Source organism: Pristis pectinata, chromosome 14 (genome assembly GCF_009764475.1).
Source record: "Pristis pectinata isolate sPriPec2 chromosome 14, sPriPec2.1.pri, whole genome shotgun sequence".
NCBI classification, from domain to species: domain Eukaryota; kingdom Metazoa; phylum Chordata; class Chondrichthyes; order Rhinopristiformes; family Pristidae; genus Pristis; species Pristis pectinata.
In genome coordinates this window covers 29,656,002-29,677,459 of record NC_067418.1, presented here as the reverse complement: position 1 = coordinate 29,677,459, position 21,458 = coordinate 29,656,002, and the positions used below count along the sequence as shown (strand labels likewise).

General features: G+C 40.5%; 1 protein-coding gene across 3 annotated transcripts; it reads right to left on the bottom strand.

The window, feature by feature from the left end:
- Positions 1–3,904: 3,904 nt before the first annotated feature.
- On the bottom strand, positions 3,905–8,283 carry calca (calcitonin/calcitonin-related polypeptide, alpha). Of its 3 annotated transcripts, none has more exons than XM_052029401.1 (4): positions 8,208–8,283; positions 6,711–6,800; positions 5,177–5,311; positions 3,905–4,390 (listed from the first exon to the last, which is right to left on the bottom strand). In XM_052029401.1, the coding sequence occupies exons 2-4, from the start codon at positions 6,794–6,796 to the stop codon at positions 4,192–4,194; spliced, it is 420 nt and encodes a 139-aa protein (XP_051885361.1). In that variant the 5' UTR covers positions 6,797–6,800; positions 8,208–8,283; the 3' UTR covers positions 3,905–4,191. The 3 variants fall into 3 exon arrangements, with proteins under 3 accessions (XP_051885361.1, XP_051885362.1, XP_051885363.1); XM_052029402.1 differs by having other exon boundaries at positions 6,711–6,797; positions 8,208–8,256; XM_052029403.1 differs by lacking the exon at positions 8,208–8,283 and adding an exon at positions 7,286–7,331.
- Between the last annotated feature and the right edge of the window lie 13,175 nt (positions 8,284–21,458).

Genomic DNA, 21,458 nt, shown 5'->3' with positions numbered 1-21,458 from the left:
CCAAATGCACTAAAAAATTATCACCGAAGCTACTTCTGCAAAATCCTCCAAATTCAGTGGGAGGATAAGCAAAGCAAGCTCAGTGCTCAGAGCTTTCTTGAAGAAATGCAACGTCCCGACTGACTGCCGGTGACCTCCAACTCATGGCAGCTCAAAGTGGAGAGGGGGCAATTCAGCACGTTATTGAGAACCTCCACGCCATGAATCTGGAGCACAGGTAAGCAAGGGAAAGAGTGCACCACCTCACAAACCAGCCACCGCCCACCCATCCCGCCCCCTCAAGCTGTGCCTACCCCGTGTGTGGATGAGTCTGCGGTTCCCACATTGTTCTCATTGACCAGCTAAGAAGCTACGAAAGGAGAGTGGAAGCAAATCATCCTGGAATTCGAGAGATTGGAGGATTGATTTCTGAGCAGAATGACGCTGTTAATGCTAGCTCGCATCCAACGCATGAGCTGACACAGAGTTGGCAATGGACACCCTGGTGCTGCTACATGCCAAACAAATCAATCTGCGGTTCGATCTTCACGGTGAAACACATCTTGCATTAAATAAATCCTATAATAAAATGAGCTTGGATTTTAGTAATATTTAGTAAATGTTATACCATTTACTTCTCGAAGTCTATCTCCTTGGAATTTTATGCAGTTATGCCCTCTGATATTTGATTTTGGGGGAAGGAATCGAGCAGCTAACATCGCTGTACAGATGATGTGTTTCATCAATTTCTCTAATTTGTTGGTCGATTAGAAAATCTCGAACGCCGTGGTGTAAGTTAGTGGGAAACTTTATGTCGTCTAACTTCAAGTATTCAGAGTAGGGAGTTTGTAGGAATTGTACAGAATCCCGATTAGAATGTTGCGTGACATTCAATCTTCTGACTTAGAAAAGAGCAAATTGCATTAAACTTCATTGTTCTCAGAATCACCAACTTACTAAAAGAAGATAATATTGCTACTTCTCGATCTTCCATAATGATCTGCTACCTGCGGGGTGGGGCGCAAGGAGGGGCTGGACATTACCGCCGTTCACTCCCGGAATCACAAGTTCTTTCACACCAGACTCTTCTCTCTAACCAAGGTTTCGTCTAATAAGAGTACGCCAACTTCAATGTATCGAAAATATTTTAATCTTGCGAATGTCACAATTGATACAATATTTAAGGTGTCATTAATATACTGTACAATCATGTAATTTATAGCGTTTTACATCAAGGCACAACACACAGTATATTACATACATGCCTTGAGAGGCAACATTTACCATATCCCCGAGATACCGAAGAGTCCTGTCGAGACCAAGTTCTAACAGCACAGAGCTGGAAGTCACATTGCACACTGTGCCCAAGCATAATTAAATAACATAATATACATACCATCACTTTTATTTCAAATATAGGTAGATATAAAACGTGATGTGGTGTAAAAGTTACGTTTTGCTCTACGATACATTTAGGGAGTAATTTATATAATAGGAACAAGGATTAACAGGATAGGGATTAGGACGAAACTAAAGTTTGGACAGTGATATTAAAACGATATGAGTAAACATTTCCAAGCTTTATTGTTCTCTCAGCTTCGGCGATGAAGAAAGCGAGCCAAGCGACATCTAATCGGGAGTGAAAGAACTTTGCCTCGTCAGTTATTGTTGTCTGCCTGTAAAACACAAAAAGTACAGGACGTTCAACCCTTAAACTATTGACTTTGTGTGCTGGGGTATGCAGGTTTTCACCGGGTTGGGGTATTCTGTCAACCAACTTCGAAGGCTTTCAATGTGGTTTGTTAGTACTACAGAAGTGCAACAACAGCCAGCTATTTTACAATCTGTTGGTACCCTGGCTATATTTGCGTCTTATTTTCAAATCCATCCTATCCCAACATGTTGCATTCCATAAGCTTTACAGAGACATTTGGAGCATTACGACATCGCCAAGTGTGTTGAAAGAACCAGTTAAGACATTCAAATATTCCCAATTGATTAATCTGTGGGAAAGGATTATAATTTTGTTTTTGCTTTAGTGAAGGGAGGGAGGGGCGCCTCATGTCAACAGTATTAACCGGACAACAACCTGAGCAGAGTAGAACTGTTGTTCTGTTGATTTGACGTGTCACCCAGTTGACCATTAAAATCTCCAGAACAGACATTGAACGTTTGAACTGAAGTGATGGATAGACGTTTGAATGAGCGGGGAATTAAGGGTTATGGGGAACTGGGACAGGAGTTGAGGACAGCATGGACCAGCCATGATCATGTTGAATGATGAGGCAGGTGAGGGACCTGGTGGCCTTCTCCTGCTCCCATGTTCTTGCCTTCGTGTCATATGGTTGCAAGATGTATAACACCGTGGGCTTCAATGCACAACAATGCAACATTATGATTGAAAACAGAAATTCTACTGGGTGAACGTTTACATGTTTATTCAATTACGATTGTACAAATAGCCTTCAACACTATGCATCCTGCCTCCTCCGATCCGTAATCGCGTTGCTACATTTGGAAGAAACAGTATGTAAACTAGACAACTAGCAATGGAAGTTTGGCATAAAGGTACGACTGCTTCCAGTGATTGTGAGTAACGGGTAACATCATGAATTAAATCACTGTACTTAATTGCATTCATTTAAACCGGAACATGCAAAATTCGCGAGATCGATATAATTCATTGTCAATTTAGAAGCAATGCATTACCAGTTCCCTGAATAATCTACATCTGTGCGTTCCTTCTTCGTCTTCCGAAGGTATTGGCTCCTACATCGGTTGGGACGAAGTCACTGCTTCCCATGCCTCCCGTCCGGCTTAGGAAGTCGGCCAGGCGGTGAGTCGCACAAGTGGCTGTTTTGCAGGCTCGCTTCTCCATGGGAACACTGCCCCGCAAATAGAAAACAAATCATCCATTAGGTTCAATGCAGACACGTGGATGCCAAAGCAATTGCCCTCCCTTTCGAACCTTTCTTTTGCTGAACGGTTTGGTGTCTGCGTGGTGGATCAAGTGTATAGTTAACGCTTTTACGAAGAATGGACAGCACGGAAACAAACCATTCGGTGGAGGGTCTCATGTTGGTGTTGATGCTCCGTACGAGCTTCTTCCCACCTTCCCGAACAGAATGCACTTCTCACTCCTCCCTCCTTCGTGTGATTACTCGGGTTTACGCGCGTGTTTCCTTTTAATCCTCTCAGGTAGTCAAATAATATGTAATGGAAATGTTGTTTTACAGAGAGTAGCTTTGGTTAATTGTAATGGAAATTTTATAGTTAGTCAGAAATATTTGATGTTATATGCTGTAATTCTAATTTTTATGGGCATCAAGTATCTGCAGTCAGATCCATTTTCCAATGTCCTGGGTGGACTGCGTAGTATTTTTGTCTTTCTGGGAGATCTGACTTTTAAGTCATTCGGCTCAGACCCCACATAAGAACATGGGCTGTGTTCTGATGGAGGAAGACCCTATAGCGGGGGCACTGTCCGATCTTACGGGGAGGGGCGTATTCTAAACAATCAAGAAGATTAATTCTTACCTGATGAGAACGTTTTAGCTTGTTTTCAGTTACCGTTTGTTACTTCACATTGAATACAAGAACACTGTGAGCGCTGCCCGTGTTAACAGTCCAAAACTACACTATTTAAACTCTCCAATCAAAATCGTAGAAATGAAACATGAATAGTTTTGAAGTCGCAACAAAATTTGGTTGGCCTTACTTTATATATATTGTTTAGTTGCAATTAAACGTGATATTGGAATATAAATTAAGATATGTATTGTTGATGTTTTGTTTAATAAAATAGTAACTAATTTACCAAAGGTACCAGTAACTGGGCATTCATAAAATTGCTTATCTAATCAAAGTGGGTCATGTGAAACATGCTACACAGCTGCTTAAGCCATTACAGCCAGAATCCTTCAGTCTCATAGAACATAATTCCTGGTAGAAAAATAAGTTTATTGAACAAATAACCATTTCATGCACAAAGAAGCATTCAATTTAATGGCACACTGCATAGCCACAAAGGATGATCAAACTATATAATGAGAAAATCAACTTTGAAGCTAAAGTAATTGTTTATTAGGGTACTATTCTAATTTATGTCCATGCCTAGTATTCTGTGTCATAAATTGAGGCGAAAAGAAGCATAGCATTTTATCGGGCTCTTTATCGCTCAAGCATTTGAGATCCATGCAGCAAAACAAACGATTAGGCGCTTTCAAATGGCTCTCCGTGGGTTGCATAGCGTTCGTTTTCCAGCCCAGTGAGAATGTTCCTTTTCTTGCCAGGAGTTGCCGCTCCTACGTCAGTGCGCTGGACGGTTTGTAATTTGTGCAATTCCTGGGACAACTTTCCCACCACACAAGTGCTCAAACTTGTGCATCGTTTGACAATAGGTCTATCCAAGCTGTAGAAAAACATGCAAAAACAATCTCATGACAACGCATGCGGGTCATGCAGCCACAGCTACCTACATGTTCGCATAGCTCTCACAGTTCCATTACCGAACAAGTAACTGCTACATGCAACATTACTTCTTCTGGGAAATCACGGTTTATTGTATTTACTGGGTAATCTTATGTTATCAAAGTATCTTGCAAGAAAGATGGTCATGCGTTTTCCGTTCTCTGTCGATTCGAACCTTAAAATAACAGCTTTATGTAAAGCCCATTCATGCATTTTCATTAATACTGTAAACATAACTCGCTTTCATATGTTGGGTAATACATGCATAACAATCAAAGTTTTCATATTTCACTGTAATTTGCAAGCAGAGCTTAATGTCTCCATTTTCTCTCATGCAATGTTATGACAAAGAACTAGACTTTTATTTGACGTTATTCTAGTTATTAAACACGTACCTTGTTACCATAATCTTCCTTTGAAATATTTCTATTAATTCGCTCAACATTTCAAACACGCACCCTTTGTGTTGATTTACGTGAAATAATTCCAATGGATTCGCGAGAAGCCAAACTAATGGCACAATAAATACCAAGAATTGGCTGCAACTGTTGAATCGAGTAAACAATATAACGAGACCTTCCCTTTACTGTCTTAATAATCAACTTCTGCTGATATCGGTGCCTCTGCTCGTGGAACACTTGGGTTATTGAAGGAGAGGTTTATCAAGCAGAATCTCACAAACCGTGCCTGGAACTCTAGAGCCACGCAAATGAACGCATCCCCCTACCTGTTGGCATCAGGCACTTGTTGGTCCAGTTCCTCTGCCATCATCTGCATGAATTCCTTTACCAGCGCATTCAGTAGTCGTCGGACCTCGTAGTCATTGAGCGCCACCCTGTCTGTCGATGACTCCAGCATAGCTCTAAGTCATAACCTCACAATGAGTTGCGGTTGATACATTTGATTTTATATGCAAACCAATAAGTGACTGGTAGCAGTTATGTTGTGGCTGAAGTACAAAAGCATCGACAAATACTGCAGTCCTAACTGCTACTGTGAGATCTTCAGAGCAAAAAAAAAATCCTCAGTATTAAATAATATTAAATACACCTTTTGGTTCCATTATACTAGACATGCAACCGACAGACTGATTTATTTCCACCGAGTTCAGACTTAGCTTCGTGGTGGCACCTTGCTGCTGAGTCAGCATTTAAGAACACGCCAGATACATGAACACGTAATCTACCACTGACACTCCGCAGTGAAAGGATACTGCGTTGGAGGAAGTGCTGTCTTTCCAAAAAGAGGCCAATCCCCGCTAACCACTCAGGTGGATATATAATATGATTTATCCTCCAGTCAACAAGTCTATAATAAACTACCTGGGCATTTATCCCACTGCTGTTTGAAGATCTTGTCTTGCTAATTGCTGTACTTCACTGGCCGTGAGGCAGGCTGGGACACCCAGGTGTGCGAAGGGCTCTTTGCCATAAATAGCACCTTTCACAAAGCCCCAGTCCATGGATTACTTTTAAAGTGCATTCACTGTCGTAATGTCGAGAACACCTGCAGTCAATTCGCAGAGAGCAGCTCCCTCTGATGTTGAAAGGGGAATAAATATTGGCTTGATTCGAGTGTAATGCCCCTGGACCTCTTTGAAATAATGGCACGGGATCTTTTACATCCCCTTTGAGAACAGACTGGGACTCATCCAAAAGGATGTTTCCGTCCTCCACTGTAGAATCAGACTCAGGAGTAGCACTCGAACCGGAAACCTTTTGCTCGGAGGTAAGTGCGTCCCCAGCTGAACTAGACTAAGACTTTCATAATCGACTCTTGATACTCTTGCTCCTACTAAACCCAAATCCCTGACTTCAACAAAAATTGAGTTTGAAATGAATTTGAACATAATCCTTATCACAGCCAAATTACTGAAAGAAAAATGAATATTGGAATTCATGTCAAACAACTCCATAATTTCCTTCGTCGGCTTTCTGTCCCCTGCTCGATACTTCCAAAATTTTACCTCTAATTTTCTTCTATTTGACTTTGCAAAGGAATAAACTCATTGAACTGTAAATCGTTTAAACATTGCCATGTTATTTTTGTCTAGTTGATTGCTCAAAATGGACTGGTATAAGTATCTAACCTTCAGCCCTCAAAAACTTTCATGACATTTTACCGAAATGACAATATTTCAATCATTTGCAGCACCACTGCATTACAAAGATGAAGTGCTGAGTGTGGTCTAAAACAATACGTTCCAAAACAGAGATCGGAGTAAAATTATATAAAATTGCAGAGAATAATCTGATACCTACCTGACAGGGACTGCATTGGAGCCGCTTATCTGACATGTGAAAACAGCGTAAACCACAAGGAAAGCGGAGATCCTGAGGAGAACCATGCTTCTGAGGAAAAGACAAATGCATTGTTATCCAGTCAATAGTCCAATGCACCGCACGTCTCGAAAAAATATCACACTACAGCGCCACTATAGGGCATCTGGTATTACTTCGTCCAAATGATATTGAGATGTAACATCATTTTCCGGATGAAACACGTAATTGTTGGCATGGAGCCCAACACAAAGAGATCCAATAAGCATCAGTGAATAAGAGGCGAGAGAGAGAGTAGAAAAGAAGTCGTTCAGCATTATGATGGAAAACAAAAATGCAGAAAATCTAAAATAAAAGCAGAAAAGGCTGAAACCCTCAGTAGGTCAGGCTGCATGTATAGAAAGAGAAACAGTTAAATCCGATTTCATTACTACAAATGCTGCCTGACCAGCCGAGTGTTTGCAGTATTGTCTGTCTTTATTAAAGCGTACTGGTAACTCGACTTCTTAGATCAAACACTGAGGGTATGCGGAGAATCGTTTTTTTTCATTACTGACCACCCGTCTTTCGCTGATGCTTATACTTCGCTCAGCTGCACTATTGCAGATCACTCAATCGATGAAACTTGACAATACTGGAACTACCCAGTGAAGTAATGGATTATATAATGAATTATCATTGTTGCTGATGGTATTAGAGTTCAGAATCACACACTTCAAAGTTCAACTAAATAGCAAGGACTCAATTCTGAAAAATGGTACCAATAATTTACTGAAACTGACAGTGCAGCCAATCCTCTTCCCGCTCACATTACAGCCTTTCAGCTATTACTCGTCCACGATCACTACCCCCAACTACCATTTGAAAAGGCAGAAGCAGGACTCCAGACAAGTTTTAAATGACTGGTAGAAGCCAACAGATCCATGCACCGGGAAACCTTTCCAAATCTTCCCATAAAAATTTCATTTCAAATCGTTATTTTACAACTGTTCTATAACTGGCATTTGCTAAATCTGATGCCGGCAATAGTAATTTATGGTTTGGTTTATGTCGAATTCGGGTTATGCAAATTATTTTCCAAATTAAAATACAGTAACATGCAAAAAAACCACATCGGAAACAAAGAACAAGAAAACTAAGCACTAAAGGCCATAGTGAGATACATTCGCGCATGTTGACAGTATTAGATGTTTCACGGAAAATATGCATTGATGAATAAAACCCAATGTACATGAAACCCTGACTTCCACTTAGTTACGCGCATCCCTCTAGTTAAAAGAATATCAAAAGTTGTTTGGTAGACTGAATGAAACGGATTTCAAATCTACCTGGAATGATTTAAGGCTGACCAAAGTTTAAACATAATTTCAGAAGTATAATGGAAGTGTGGCAGACCGAAGCAATGCCAACAAAATAACGAACATCTTTACATATTTTTCCAAACAATGCAGAAAGATCCACTAAATAGTATCTCCTTACCTTGAGACTCGTTTTTGAGAAGAAATAAGAAAGCAAGTTTCTTCTTGAACTTGGCTTTAGCTTGGCTGTTGGATGCTCAGCGTCCATCCTTTTATATCCAACGCCGCCGGCTCTTTGTGTGTTCAGTGAGTGGGTGTTCGATCGTCAACAATCTGCCAATCATAAATCTAACCTGCAAGATTATGCCAATCAGCGTGGGGCTGATGTCTCGCCCTGCTAATGACGTCGGCGTTCGACAGAGCTTCATTCACAAAGTTATATATCACGTGAAACAGTCAATACAGGTTTACTGGCTTTGAGGTCATTTAACATAAAGCAAATCACACGATTAATGAACAGTCTAGAAAATCATCTCGATCAATTAGTTTTTTTATGGCTCCGAAAAAAGTAACATTACGTGACTTCCAAATGCCAACAGACTGCTTGTTCTGCAAAGAAAGCTGATTGGTCACTTTGTGCAGAGCGACACCTGCTGCTGTACTCTTTTATTGCAACCGTTTTCTACTGCCGCATCTGATTCACAGGATACTCGTGTTTGCAATGCTCCTTTCGACTTTAAGATGCGAAATCAAACATGGATTTGGGCAAGAAACACAATATTTTAGTTTCTTTAAGAAAAATACTAATAATGCGCCTCGTTGCCTGTGAGAGGAATCAGAGTGAAAAACGATCTGCAATGTTTCTAGCTGCATTTTGAAAACTAGGCGTCCCGATAAAAAAAAATGAAAACACATTCGGCTAAGGTATTCAGATACTGCATATCCATTCAAAAATTTCTTTGCGCTGTTCAAAAACATAACTTTTGAAAATGCGTACACAGGCTGTTAAGAGACTAATAGTTTGTGGTTTTGGATCATTACAACTTCCCTCTCTGTGGTGGACGTTTTATACCCCGGAAATTCTTTATTTGTACACTACGAAATACATTTAGAAAAGGCGAGCCAATTTATGTGAAATATAAATCTAATAATATTTGATAAATAAATACATATTTTACGCTTTAGAAAAGTTGGGTACGAATTCACAACAGGAGTAATGGGTTAACAGGAAAACAAGCCAAACGACAACTCATCTTAGTGCAAGTCTCAAAAAATAATGCGGGTGCATCGCTTCTATTTTCACCTATCTCTCCTTTGTGCTTATATCTGTTTGCATTGCACTTAAACCCGTTCAACTCTATCGAAGTCTTCTTGTTTCTCAGATCTGTAAAATTACCGCACTTGGAGAATCGCTAATATAAAAATTAAATAAGGAGCATCTAACCACAGTGGTTACTTTAATCAATCAATATATTAGGCAGGTTGGATGGGTTTCAATTGATTGATCCGGAAACACTCCAGAGAACTATTTATTTTGCCATAGCTTTCAGTTTCCTTTCATGAATAACAATCGTGTCATAATGCGTTTGACAAGCAAGTGCGCCTTACGTCATTTTAGTGATCCATTAGAGTGTCTGAGCTTCCAAGCAGCTGAGCTAAGTCACAGAGAAATAACTGCGCTCGTAAATTACAGAGTCAGGGGAAGGCTGAGCTCCAGGCGCTCATACTTGTAGGGTAGAAAGGCGAGGCTGATGATATAGTGGGCCAGCTTGGTGAGCTCTCCATGGTGCTGAAAGGTCGAACCCTCCCCACTTTCTTGAAATAGGCATAGCACGTAAGATACCGCTCTCCGGAGCCGTGGGGTTAGGTTGAACAATGGGAATGTTTATTCAGTTGTCTATTAATTTAATATCAAGGGATTATTTCTGTTTGTTTCTTGTTGACTGGCGGTATCGATACTTAAGTTCCGTGCAGCTGCAGGATGTGGATAATGATGATTACTTTATTCGGGCAAAATACAACATGAACTATGGAAAGGAAATGGGATGATTAAATAAAGCTGCCGCAAACTATTTTTCATGGGATTAATCTGTCCAGAATGAGGAAGCCCATTTGCTTGGCATTGTTAGTCTAAGTGAAGTTAAACATAAAATGTAAATATCATTCAGAGGACTAATAGCCTCAAGAGAGCAGGGACGTTGTTGTAGGTAAGAAACTGAAAACTCCACTCACTCGAGTGGTCTTGAATATGCAGCGCTCCCTTCAGATCCGAGGGGTTCTTCAATTCACTTGGCAAAGAGCGTTCATGCAGTCCTTCCAGTGGAAAACAGGCCCAGCAGATACACTTCTGAAAATAGATACATTTTGGTTTGGTGTTGTTCGAAGTTAGAGCTCACAGCCATCTTCCTGTCTCTTTGTTGCTTCTTACAAAACCATAAATATTAATTAGACGATGTTTTAATTGAGTGAGTGTTGAGTGTCCTTCGGTGTGAGCTGGGTGTCACATTTTGTTTGATAACACGCACTTAAAGACGGCTTTGCTGAGTTAGAGATACCATGTTGTTGTAAATTTTGTTCTAATTAACGTTAGGGATTGTATTATTTTTTGTAGGCTGTGTAGAAAAGTGAACCAAGTCGATATTGCTGAACCGAAAACATGTACTTAAAATACTATTATCAGAAAGTAGGTTTGGATATTTCTACCCGCCAATTTTCATTGGTGTTTTAAAATAATCAAACCATGGGGAAAATCTTCTCTAAAATGTATAAAATATCATTGAAGGGAAATCTTTGAATGTTTTCGAGCACACTTTCGCATTATTGCGCGAATGTGTGCAATGCTCTGTAAAATCTCACATAAACTGGTCTCCTCTGAGGTAAACTCACTTCAGTGCAGCGTGAATATTGCTACAGATTCGGTGCGTGTTGATTTCAATCAAAGTCTAAAGATGCTATAAAAAGAGACGTGGAGCTGGGTCCACACTAAGATACAATTATCATTTAAATTATCTTTATACGCGTAAGTTCATCATGAGTTGAATGGCTACTTTTCAACGTTGCAGTATTTTTTTAAATAGCGTTGACTATTTGTCAGTGCCGAATTAACGCCGAGTATAACCCAACTCTGCAAATTTCTCACAATAAATATTAGTTTAAGCGCCCTAGATCAGAACCTTTCATCCAGGACGACCACGTTCGGTGTCTGAATGAGGACACTGAAAATGTGCCAATCCGTTCGTTGATTGGATTACACATGTGCATTTCTTTGAAGTTAATTCGGTATTAATACAATCCACAAGAAAAACTAGTCAGCCCACTCATTTTTATTTTGCATTTAGGATTCAGCTGGTTGTGGCTAGGACATATCCGACATTTGGCATTTGAAACTTAATGATCGTAAAGCAGCCACATTATCCGTAAAAGGGAATTTATGGGACCATGGAGATATACAGCAGTGAAACAGACCCTCCGACCCATCGAGTCCGCACCCTCCATTAACCACTCATTTTACACCAATCATATTCATCACGTTTTTTATTCTCCCCATATTCTCTTCGACTTCCCCCAGAATCTACCACTGACCGCCACACGACAGACAATTTACAGTGGCCAATTAATCTACCAACCCGCACATCTTTAAGATGTGGGAGCAAAGTGGCGGACCCGGAGGGAACCCACGTGGTTCCAGGGAGAACGTGCAAACTCCACACAGACAGCACCCGAGATGAGGATAGAACCCGGATCTCTAGCGCTGTGAGGCAACAGCTGTACTCGCTGCGCCACTGTGCTGCCATGAAAGTTCCTCAAACTCTGTCCCCAATTAAGAATAATTGATTTCCTTTACTGGAGTATTCAATTAAACTATCAACGTCTTTTTTAAAAACAGGGTGGGGAATTAATAATCAAGGATACTAGAGGGATAATTAAACTACGAGGAAACTAATCCCATTCTCCTCATGACTCCTTTAATGACAGTGTTTAAACGCTATGTGGAAGGTCAGCCTTGTTTCGATAACAGACGAGTACAATTTCTTTCTAGAAAACCTGCCCCCTGGCCCTGTAGTGTTAATGAAGGTCGCAGTCGATTGGATTTTTCATGCACAGATATGGATCTTCAGCTACTTGATCTTCCTAGATAAAATAAAAGAAAATCAGGATGTGTTCAGTTAAACTCGTAAGTGTCTTCCAACAGCGTCAGGACTTTAATCTGCATCTGCTTTATTAGCTGTATTTCCAACCCTAGTCTGCAAATTTTAGAACTATATACAGCCCTCTCCAGCTTTTATCCGTTCTGGAGAGCAATATTGGCGCTTTCAGCTCGTTCATTAATGCCTTGGTTCAATTCATTAAACAAATGTTTCCCTTCTGACTAAACGTCTGATTCTGGCTCTCAAATACTCTGGTAATCCACTCATTCCAGACCTGCTGAATGAGTGTAGAACTGTCCAAATGCTGACAGTAGAGGAATGACTCAAGATCATGGAGATTTGCCATTGGAGGATATCCTAGACTGCACCTCCGCTAATTTAGATCATTAATCTGAGGATGAGTCCAACACTTGATGCAGGATTGCACAGACTTCTGTTGCTGAGTTGAATCAGTGTAACACTGACCTCACTTTAGAATGGAATTAGCCCCATTTTGAAGGAGACGGGTTATTGGTGAGGGCAAAAATCTGTCATACTCAATGTCTTAATTTAGTAAAGGTGGCACATTTCTGTCATTTAACCTGACACAGGTTCCATTCTGGAAACTCCTGTAAATGAATCCACCTAGTTAACAATTATGAATAAATCCTTGTTTGCTCAGGTAACCAATTAGACACATTTTGCCTGTTGGATGCTGCAATATGTTTGGATAATCTGGTGGCACAGACATAACTCACAATGTCAGGACAACACTGACTAGTTGCATTCTCCTCAGCTTGCTCTGGATATTCAGCTGCTGGGGGACAAGGAGAGCATAGAAGCAGAGAATGAAGATCAAATCACTGCCGAAAATTCAAGGAATGTTCCTGTGCATGAGTTGAAAAGTGTTAAGTTTCATGCCATGAGAGATGTCTTCTCATGACAGCAAATACTCTGACTCACTTGCTCAGGGTAAAGTACCATCTCCCAGTCAACTCAAAGTTATATATTTCCATAATATTGAGCAATACCCTCTTTTGTAGAAGTCCCTCACACACTATATATGAAAACTCTATAATGAGGTAGATTGCAAGGTCAAGAGTCCATCTAGTATGATAAAATGGACTCTTGACCTCACAGTCGACCTCATTGGTCAGTAGACACCTTATTGTCTACCTGCACTGCACTTTCTCTGTAGCTGTTACACTTTATTCCACATTCTGTTATTGTTTTACCTTGGACTGCCTTGATGCAAGTGTAATGAACTGATCTGTATGAGTGGTATGCTAGACAAGTTTTTCACTGTACCTTGGTACATGTGACAATAATAAACCAATTCCAGTTCCAACGCTATACGATTCTTTTCTGCTAAAATGGTGCATTAAATTATTACAATACAACTTGGATGTAACAGACATCACCAGGGTGCTGTTGGTATCTTGTTTATCTCTGGGTAACAAATATAAAACTTGCTCATGATTAATTGCCATTTTTAATGTAAGAGTCAAACTTCCACCACTCTTTCCATGTGGAAGAATTTCCTAATTTCACTTCTGAAAATCTGGTTCTCATTTTTAGACTTCATCCTCCAGTTCTATGCTCCCCAGCAGTGAAATCGATTTTTATTTACACCCTATCAAAAATCACTAGATTGTTAAAAGCCAACATTTAAATGTCATTTTAGTTATTTTCTTCACCTATGAATGACATTTTGTTTATCTTTGTATGGATCCCCAAGTCACTTTGGATTATCCACTGATCGAAAATTTTAACTTTTATTCAGTTAAGTGTACCCTGATATGTTATTTTAGATCCAAATGACCTCATATTCCCCTACATTGAAATCCATTTGGCAAAATTTTGCCCATTCAGTTAATATATTAATATGTCTTTGCAATTGTATGCATCCAGGTACAGTACAGAGAATGCTTTTCATTTTTGTAGCAATGGCATACATGGCTATGTAGCTTTCGGTACCATCAGCAAACTTGTTATTAAATGTTTTGGGTCATTGAGACCCCAACACAAATCCTTCTGGAATGCTCTTAGTTGCATCCTGCCCAATAAAATATTTGTTCATCGTGCCTGTTCATTGCTTCCTGCTGATCAGTCAACTTCCAAATCAAGTCAATAATTTGTCTTCAATTCCAGGGACATCAAAGTTTGCCAACAAACTCTCGCAAGATACTTTATAAACATCTTCCAGAAATCCATATAAATAGGAACAAGAATAAGCTCTTTGAGCTTGTTCACCTATTTAAGAAATTGTGGCTGATCTGAGACTGAACATCATATGGCTGTATTTGCTTTGTACCTCATAATACTTTTAGTTAACAAAAATTTATCCATCTCCTTTTAAGATCAACAACTGATCGAGCAATATTGCCATTTGCACAGGAATATTTAGTGATGGGCAATAAATGGTAGCCTTGCCAGTGAACCATTATGAGCCAATAAAAGTAAGATTAATCCAAATTTCTATCAGACCCTGTATCGAGTGCTTCCTAACTTCCCTACTTGCAAGTCCTGACACTAACTTTTTGACTATGCCAATAATTCTAGACATACCAACCAGTGGAAATTTCCTGTCTTCCAACTTATTATTCCCCTGAATACCTTGAAAATAGTTTGTAAATTATCCTTATCCTTCTGCTTCCCAGCAACACTAGTTTCTGTAACCTCTCACCATAACCGAACCCTTGATAACATCCTAGTAAACCTATGCTGCACTCCGTCCAGGCCTAACATATCCACTGTGTGGCATAGAGAACTGCTCACAATACCAGAGTTTGGTTCAGCAAGGGATAAGTATAGCTGTGGCATAACTTCTACTTCCTTATATTGTAGTCCTTTAGATAAAAACATTAGTATTCAATCAATCTTTTTTTAATAAGATTCTTAACCAGACCTTGACATTTTGTTGACCTATGTACATGAAAACCAAAGCCTCTTTGGACCTTCACTGTTTCCTGCTTTTCAATACCGACACATCTATCACTCTATCTTAGGTACAAATTGGATGACTATTGGATTGGCAGGCGCGGTAGTGTAGCGGTTAGCATAACACTTTACAGCGCCAGCGACCCGGGTTCAATTCCTGACGCTGTCTATAAGGAGTTTGTACGTTCTCCCTGTGTCTGCATGGGTCTCCTCCGGGTTCTCCAGTTTCCTCCCACATTCCAAAGGTGTACAGGTTAGGAAGTTGTGGGCATGCTATGTTGTTGCCAGAAGCGTGGCGACACTTGCGGGCTGCCCCCAGAACACTCTACGCAAAAAGATGTATTTCACTGTGTGTTTCGATGTACATGTGACTAATAAAGGTATCTTATCTTATCTTATTCATGTGCCCACATTGAATTCCATTTGCAACAAATTTTACCTGATTATTTATTCCATTAATATCTTTAAAAGATGTTACTCTGCCAGTGTTACGATACTTCCTATCATTTTGTCATTGGCACACTTGGTCATGTGGCTCTCTATCCTGTCATCAAAATAGTTAATACAGTGTGAATGGTTGAGGCCCAAACACAGATCCTTGCAGGACACTAGTAGTCATATTCTGCCATCAGTAAACCCACCCATTATCCCTACTCTATGATTTTTGATGCTTACCTTCCCAATATGCACAAATTTGCATATGTCTGAGAGATTATATCCCCAGGAATCTTGTTCTTTACTGCCTACTGGACTCCAAAAGGATCCTTTGCCCGTTTTTACCGATGTTGTTGGTCCCAATGTGTATGAAAATAACTGGATCCTCCCTTTTAGTTTCCAATATCCTTTCAAGCTGATTGAAGACCTAGAATCAGATAGACAATGTACTGTATGGGACCCTTTATCCTACTTAGAAATTATACTGTTTGTCCCAGTAATTACTGAACCCTCTACAACTACCAAATAACATTTCCTATCCTCCTTCTTATCCAGGAGCAGCAATCAGCAGATCTTTCTAAAAAATACTGTACCTGTATCCTTGCAGGTAGCAGATGCTTTGTACCTATTGGATAGGATCAGTTTGTGCATTCTCATAACCTGCCACACTTGGAATCTCTTTGTACTTTATATTATTTGTCACACTATTTCCAATCTGCTTTGATGCATCTCTAACCTATGTGACTGAGGCCTGGAGCAATTTGTCCAGACTTTCCTTGCTCACTCTCATGGGACTGTCTCCAACTTGCACTCTAGCTCATTCTTAAGCCTGAGGGATCCAAGGTTAAAGAAATCCATTGTAGATATATTCCATTGTAGTTACATTTCCACAAACTCCCACATGACCAAGCCAAGTCACAAAATGCAATCTGCCAAACCTAAATTTACATTGTTTATCAATAAAATTCAATTTACATTCAGTTTAGCTTTAAGGATACCTAATTGAATAGTTGATGCCAAATGCAATTGCTAACCTCTAAAAACACTTCTGACTAAATTAAGCACTTACACTAACTACCAGAAATACTAATCAACAAAGTAGATTCCAAAATAGTAATCAATAAATGAAATTATCTTCTGTAACTCGTCCATTACTGGCTGCTACAGAGAGTGGTCTCACTGTTTGCTGCTTGCCAGTTAACTGGATTTCTGCTACTGTTCTTCTCACCTTCACCTGTTTCCATGCACACTGTTTTCCTTCAGGCTCACTCCCTTCTATTCTCCTTGACTCATCATCTGCCAGATGTTGACACTGTTTTGAAGAAGAGCAGGGTGGTACATCTATCCTGGTGGAAACCTGACTACCATAGGGAAAAGTTATCCCTCAACTAACTATTGCAAATATTATCTCATCTTATCACATTGTTTTCTGTGAGCAAATTGGATCCTGCTTTTCCTACATTGCAATGATGGCTTCATTTCAGAAATACCTATTGAGGTGTGAAAGCACTAAGCTATAATGATGGGCACTTAACAAATACAAGTTATTCCTTCTCTTTGTATTAGTTTTAGATGATTCCTGAAAGTATGGTAATGTAGTTCTTCAATCTTCCAATATACCCCTAAAGAGAAAAAATGGCAAACAAATTCTGGCAGAAGAACATAGAGGCAACAATGAGTGGAAAGTTCTGCAAGTAATTAGTTTGCAGACAAGAGTTTGCAATTCCTTCAGCTTAGCTTCCCCCCTTAAGCCTTACCATTAGCAGCCTGGCATCCTGAGTGGCTTTTCCAAAGGGCAGTGTGAGGCATCTGATCTCTCACCTTTCCACCAGAATAGATGTGCTCAAAGGGACAAAAATTATCAGCATATGTGCCCAGCAACTCAAATTACTTAAACTCCTCATTGATTTTTCAGATTCTTAAATTGACTGAAACTACTTCTGGAAATTTGTTGACTATCATTTGGTGGCAAAGGCTTTCACGATCTTTTTTTTACTTTTAGCCATTCTTGCCATGTGTCTTTAAGTTAGATAACTATTTCTTTATTTACATTGGATGGACCTTCCATACTCATCATGTATTACTTATAAACCTCAAAAGTGATAAGTTTTACTAACAAGGTCCATGCTATTGGCAGAGCAACAAGGCTATTTTTTGCATTATAATTGTTACATTGTTATTTCACTTACAGTGATTGGCTAACAATTTACACAGCCAAATAAAACTAACAATGTCTTTAAAAGATAGAACAGATTTATTTTTATAAAATCGAGAGCCAGAGTCCAGCTCTATCTTACCAAAGCCACAGTACATTTCTTTGCCAATTCACAAACACAGTGATACTCCTTTTCATCCTCAAGCTGGCACTGTTTCTCTTTGGTCTGCTGTTCTCTCAATCATTCTCCAGCCAAAGCTGTTTATGTCTTAACTGACATGTGTTTGTCAAGTTCTTCCTCTTGCTTATTCTTCTGTCACTGTGTCACCTTTGACTCAATGGATGTTTTAACTATCACACTGCATCTGCTTAGTTCCACTGTAAGTGTTAAATGCTTTGACTCACCATCAATACTAGGGTAACTCAGGATCCAAGTGCTGCCACCATATTACAAGGATTTGGCCCTGGATATTCTCTTGGGAAAAACAACGTAAGTCAATTTTTAAACGACATTCAATATCAAGCTATGAATTTGAAAAAAATGCTGGATGTTTATATTTTTGCAGCTATGCCACTGGAATCCTTGACCAACAAAACATTGAGTAGAGTGATTGTGATGCTTGTGTATAGTGAAACATGAGTAAGGAGATATAAAAAATAATTTTAAAAAAAGGATGGAACTAGTTCTGAGTTGGGCAAGAAGAGCAGTCTCTGATTTCCCATTTCACTAAACTTTTATTGCCTTCATGCTCCTAATCTCTAGGATCCTCTCTTAGCAGAAGACTCTTGTAATATGTACATGGCAGTTCCATGTGATCTTCTCCCACAAGCAGATAGAGGCCCATTCATTGGCATTAAATGAGACAATGTGCACCACCAGAGTGTCTGGTCACATTATGCTTTGTTAGCGAGCAACATACAGGTACCTTATATTTGCTGCTTGTAATCATTTCATAATGTAAAAGACAAATGCCTGTAATGACAGTAACACAGAACTTTGTTGGTAAAACATGGTCATACCTACATGGATTAATATTGGCAATAATATTTGTCCTTTTATGATTCTACACTGAGTTTATATCAAGGAAATATTATATCATGCCAGGTGGTATTGTTAAATTAGGCAAAGATGTGAACATAATTAAAAGTCAAATTGCAAATAAACTGCAGATGTTGGAAACCTGAAATAAAAATAGAAAATCATAGAAAAACTCAGCAGGCCGGGCAGCAGCTGCAGACACAGGTGACTGCAGATGCTGGAAGCAGGAGCAACACGTGAGATGCTGGAGGAACTCAGCAGATTAGGCAGCACCTACCGATGGAGGAAAATGGACAGTCGATGTTTCAGGTCGAGAAAAAAAATCAGACGTTTCAGGTCAATGAAACCATAAACTCCCGAGTTTTGTTTTCAACTTCCTCTCTCACTGGTATTGGTATTGGTATTGGTTTATTATTGTCACTTGTACCGAGGTACAGTGAAAAATTGTCTTACAAACCGATCTTACAGGTCAATTCATTACACAGTGCGGTTATATCAAGTTAGTACAGAGTGCATTGATGTAGTACAATTAAAAAAAATAACAGTACAGAGTAAAGTGTCACAGCTACAGAGAAAGTGCAGTGCAATAAGGTGCAAGGTCACAACAAGGTAGATTGTGAGGTCATGAGGTCATAGGTCATAGTCCATCACATTGTATAAGGGAACTGTTCAATAGTCTTATCACAGTGGGGTAGAAGCTGTCCTTAAGTCTGGTGGTACGTGCCCTCAGGCACCTGTATCTTCTACCCGATGGAAGAGTAGAGAAGAGAGAATGTCCCAGGTGGGCGGGGTCTTTGATTATGCTGGCCACTACACCAAGACAACGAGAGGTAAAGACAGAGTCCAAGGAGGGGAGACTGGTGTCCGTGATGCGCTGGGCTGTGTCGACTACTCTCTGCAGCTTCTTGCAGTCTTGGGCAGAGCAGTTGCCATACCAAGCCGTTGTACATCCTGATAGGATGTTTTCTATGGTGCATCGGTAAAAGTTGGTGAGAGTCAAAGGGGACAAACCAAATTTCTTTAGCCTCCTGAGGAAGTAGAGGTGCTGGTGAGCTTTCTTGGCCGTGGCATCCACGTGGTTTGTCCAGGACAGGTTGTTGGTGATGTTCACTCCCAGGAACTCGAAGCTGTCAACCCTCTCGACCTCAGCACCATTGATGTAGACAGGTATATGTACACCGCCCACTTTCCTGAAGTCAATGACCAGCTCTTTAGTTTTGTTGACATTGAGGGAAAGGTTGTTGTCATGACACCATTCCACTAAGCTCTCTATCTCCTTCCTGTACTCCGATTCATCACTGTTTGAGATACGGCCTACAACGGTGGTATCATCTGCAAACTTGTAGATGGAGTTAGAGCAGAATCTGGCCACACAGTCATGAGTGTATAGGGAGTAGAGTAGAGGGCTGAGGACACAGCCTTGAGGTGCACCAGTGTTGAGAATAATGATGCCGGAGGAATTGCTGCCTATCCTCACTGATTGCGGTCTGTTTGTTAGAAAGTCAAGGATCCAGTTACAGAGGGAGGTGTTGAGTCCTAGATCTCAGAGTTTGGTGACAAGCTTGCTTGGTATTATTGTATTGAAGGAAGAGCTGTAGTCAATAAGCAATAGTCTAACGTAAGTGTCCTTACTATCCAGATGCTCCAGAGCTGAGTGAAGGGCCAGGGAGATGGCATCCGCTGTAGACCTGTTTCAGCAATAGGTGAATTGCAATGGGTCCAGGTTGTCTGGTAGGCTGGAGTTGATGCGTGCCATGACCAACCTCTCAAAGCATTTCGTGATGGTGGATGTCAGAGCCACTAGTCGGTAGTCATTGAGGCATGTTACCTTGCTTTTCTTTGGTACCGGGATGATAGTGGTCTTCTTAAAACAGGAGAGAACCTGAGATTGAAGCAGGGAGAGGTTGAATATGTCCGCAAATACTTCTGCCAGCTGATCAGCAGAAGATCTGAGCACGCGGCCCGGGACAACATCTGGGCCAGGTGCCTTCCTCGTGTTCACTCTTCAGAAGACTGATCTTACGTCCTCCACTGTGATCACAGATTCAGCTGCATTGGTGGCTGTCAGAGTGGATGGTGACAATCCACTTCCCTTTTGTTCAAAACGTGCATAGAATGCGTTAAGTTCATCAGGAAGGGATGCACTGTCGTTAGCTATGCAGCCTGACTTCGTCTCGTAGCCTGTTATGGCAATGTAAACCCTGCCATAACTGGCGGCTGGTCAGGGACTCTATTTTGAGTTGGTATTGCCTCTTGGCATCCCTTATAGCTTTACAAAGGTCATACCTTGCTTTTTTGTACAGATCAGGATTACCAGATTTGGGTGCAGCGGTCCTCTCCTTCGGTAGGGAGTGGATCTCCCGGTTCATCCACGGCTTCCTGTTTGGGAACACCCATATTGTCTTCTTTGGTAAACAGTCCTCCACACACTTGCTGATAAAGTCTTTGATGGTGGTGGCATACTCATCAAGGCTGGGGGCTGAGTCTTTGAACATGGTGCAGTCCACTGTCTCAAAGCAGTCACGTAGAAGCTCATCTGCTTCCTCAGACCAGCATTGCATGACTCTCCGTACTGGATCCTCCCGTTTCAGCTTCTGTTTGTATGCAGGGAGAAGGAGCACAGCCTGGTGGTCTGATTTCCCAAAGTGAGGACAAGGGGTGGCTCGGAAGGCATCTTTGATGGTTGTATAGCAGTGGTCAAGGGTGTTGGTGCCCCTGCTGGAGCAGGACATGTGC